Source organism: Cynara cardunculus, assembly GCF_001531365.2.
Source record: "Cynara cardunculus var. scolymus isolate 2C chromosome LG 2, CcrdV1, whole genome shotgun sequence".
Lineage (NCBI taxonomy): Eukaryota > Viridiplantae > Streptophyta > Magnoliopsida > Asterales > Asteraceae > Cynara > Cynara cardunculus.
Window position 1 is genome coordinate 37,609,927 of NC_037529.1, and position 2,456 is coordinate 37,612,382.

Below are 2,456 nucleotides of genomic sequence, written 5' to 3' on the forward strand. Positions count from 1 at the left end.
ACCCACACCAACATCACATTGGCACATCCCCTCCCTCTACACTACCACTTGAGATAGCAACTACCTCAACATGCAAATTTTCTTTTATAGTAATTGCATTTTACGGTATCTTTGGTATGAGATAATTAGTTAATGTAATAAATAAAAACAGAAAAATATTTGATTTACAGTAACTATCGATAAATTAGCCAACTTTTACATGGATCACCGGTCATGTAAATGTACATAAATCGAGTATAAAAGGTAACACTATACTGATGTATTTAAAACATAGAATCGTTCAGGACTTCACAAGGTTCGGAAATCACTACATCAAAACGAGTATTTTAGGACGCACATGACCTTCATAAATGGTTGTAAATAGTATTGCAAACATTATGATCATGGTATAAGTAAACTTCGTGGGGGCCAAAACTCATGTCTCGTAATTTGGATCACGATAATTTATTTGAAGTGCCTTATTTTTCTCAAGATTTACAAGTTGGTAAACTTTGGGATTTTAGGATCATTATAACCAATTAATAAATGGTCATGAAATAAATAAGAGCGAAAAGTCAGTGTGATGAGACGTAAAATACCCAAACCTAGTTTGCAGTATACTAGGTAATGCAAAGAGCAGTTGTTGGCTTTAAAATTAGAGGCATTTCGCCGTCTTTAATTGGACAAAACAGATATCTAAAATGTGCAATAAAGAATTTTTATATCATTCGTAAAAACATACATATTTTAGAGAGAAATTAAAAGGGAATGAATGTAAAGAAAACTAATTTTAACAATATATCTAAGATACGGGAGCATGTATTAAAATTAATCACTTTTAGGGATAAATATAAAGGGAAAATGCAACCAATTTTTTTTTCTATTTTGTAGATATTTTGACCTCCAACCCAATAATCCGGTCATTTGATGATGTAGATGCCACAAGTTGATTAAATGAATTGCTTAGTTATATATATTGATTAAGAAGCGAAGGATCGTGTGAGAAAGAAGGTTACAGTAAGAAGAAATCTGAACTATTGATCACTTTTAATCTCATACTCACTCATGAAATGCGCTTTAGAAGGGAATTGGTCTAATGCATCTCGGTGTACTTCATTAATGTTGACATTTAATTAGAATTGATCTATGGATGGAGATTTTTTCTTATGCTTATCATAATAACTTATATTCTCACTGAAACTCAACCCTTAAATAAAAAAGCAAAGTTTGTTACACCTAAATAGGAATTAAACTACAGTTCGCTACGTTACATTTTAATGGTACTTTGCCCAAATATAAATGGGTTTTCAAAGTCATCTGATCGACTTGTAAATGTCTAATGTTTATTCTAATTTGATGATAAATCTTTTGTACATCAAGAGCTCTACATATGTTTGAAAAAAAATTATTTTACGTTGCAACGAGTAAGAAAACGTTTATACTTTTTATTACTTTCTAGTTTCAATTGTACATTAAGCAACACTACACAAAGTTCATTACTCTTTCTTACCTCTCAGCGCATTGTTGCCATTAAATACTTTTTATTGGGTTTAGATTTTTCAAACCTTGTTAGATTGTTTAAATGCCTTTAAACCGGCCAATCCAATTCATATGTCGACAAAGGATCGTGTGAAAATGAAAGTTATAGCGAGAAGCATAAGAAGAGATCTGAATCATTGATCACTTTTAATCTCATGCCCACTCATGAATTACATTTTAGAAGAGAATTGCTCATATGTATCTCGATGCACCTCATTAGTGTTGACATTCAATTAGGATTGATTCAAGGATGAATATCTCTTCTTACGCTTCTCAATATAACTTCCCTTCTCACCGGAACTCAACCTCCATATGCATTCTTATATGCATATGTACATGTAGATTATCAATTGTTTTATTTGACTACATACCTTCTTGGTTTTGCCTCCTTTTGGCATTGACAACTATTTAACTATGATGTTATCTTAAACTTTCGGACCAGCTTACTTTAGCTTTGATTAATCGTATGCGATTCTAAAGTTAACAGATAAAGAAAATTTCCAATGACCCTGAAAGAACACAAACTTGGTGACTAACAAAAAAGTAAATCCAAAATCTTACTGGTTCAACCATCGAAAGGGTTTACCAAAAAAGCCCGATTCGTGTTCAGAAGATAACCCAAATCTAAGTCGTACCAACCATAACAAAATTGATGATTAATGTCACAAACACAGATCGTCCTAATCAACATCAATGTTGTCTAATGCTAGTTGATTCGAGTCCTCTCCGTTCACAAGCATCCGGAGACCGTCTTTTAACTCCAGCACACCTTCTCCCAACACTGCACAAACCCGGAAAATCTTAACACCGCCCACCCTTCTTCTTAACTCCTCGTATACTTCTCCAGCCCCGACCTCATCGACTTTATTCGCTACAATTAATGACGGCCTACCTGATAAACCCTCGTGATAAAATTCTAGCTCCAAAATCAAGTCCCT

The 2,456-nt window shown here is 33.4% G+C and overlaps 1 protein-coding gene across 1 annotated transcript in view; it reads right to left on the reverse strand.

Annotated features, from left to right (window-relative positions):
- Positions 1–2,091: 2,091 nt before the first annotated feature.
- LOC112506076 (probable GTP-binding protein OBGM, mitochondrial) overlaps positions 2,092–2,456 on the reverse strand; it is a 9,375-nt gene continuing 9,010 nt past the window's right edge. The window contains exon 6 of the mRNA XM_025110101.1: positions 2,092–2,454. Within this exon, the coding sequence (XP_024965869.1) occupies positions 2,199–2,454 (256 nt within the window). The 3' untranslated portion in view covers positions 2,092–2,198. The remainder of the gene's footprint in view (positions 2,455–2,456) is intronic.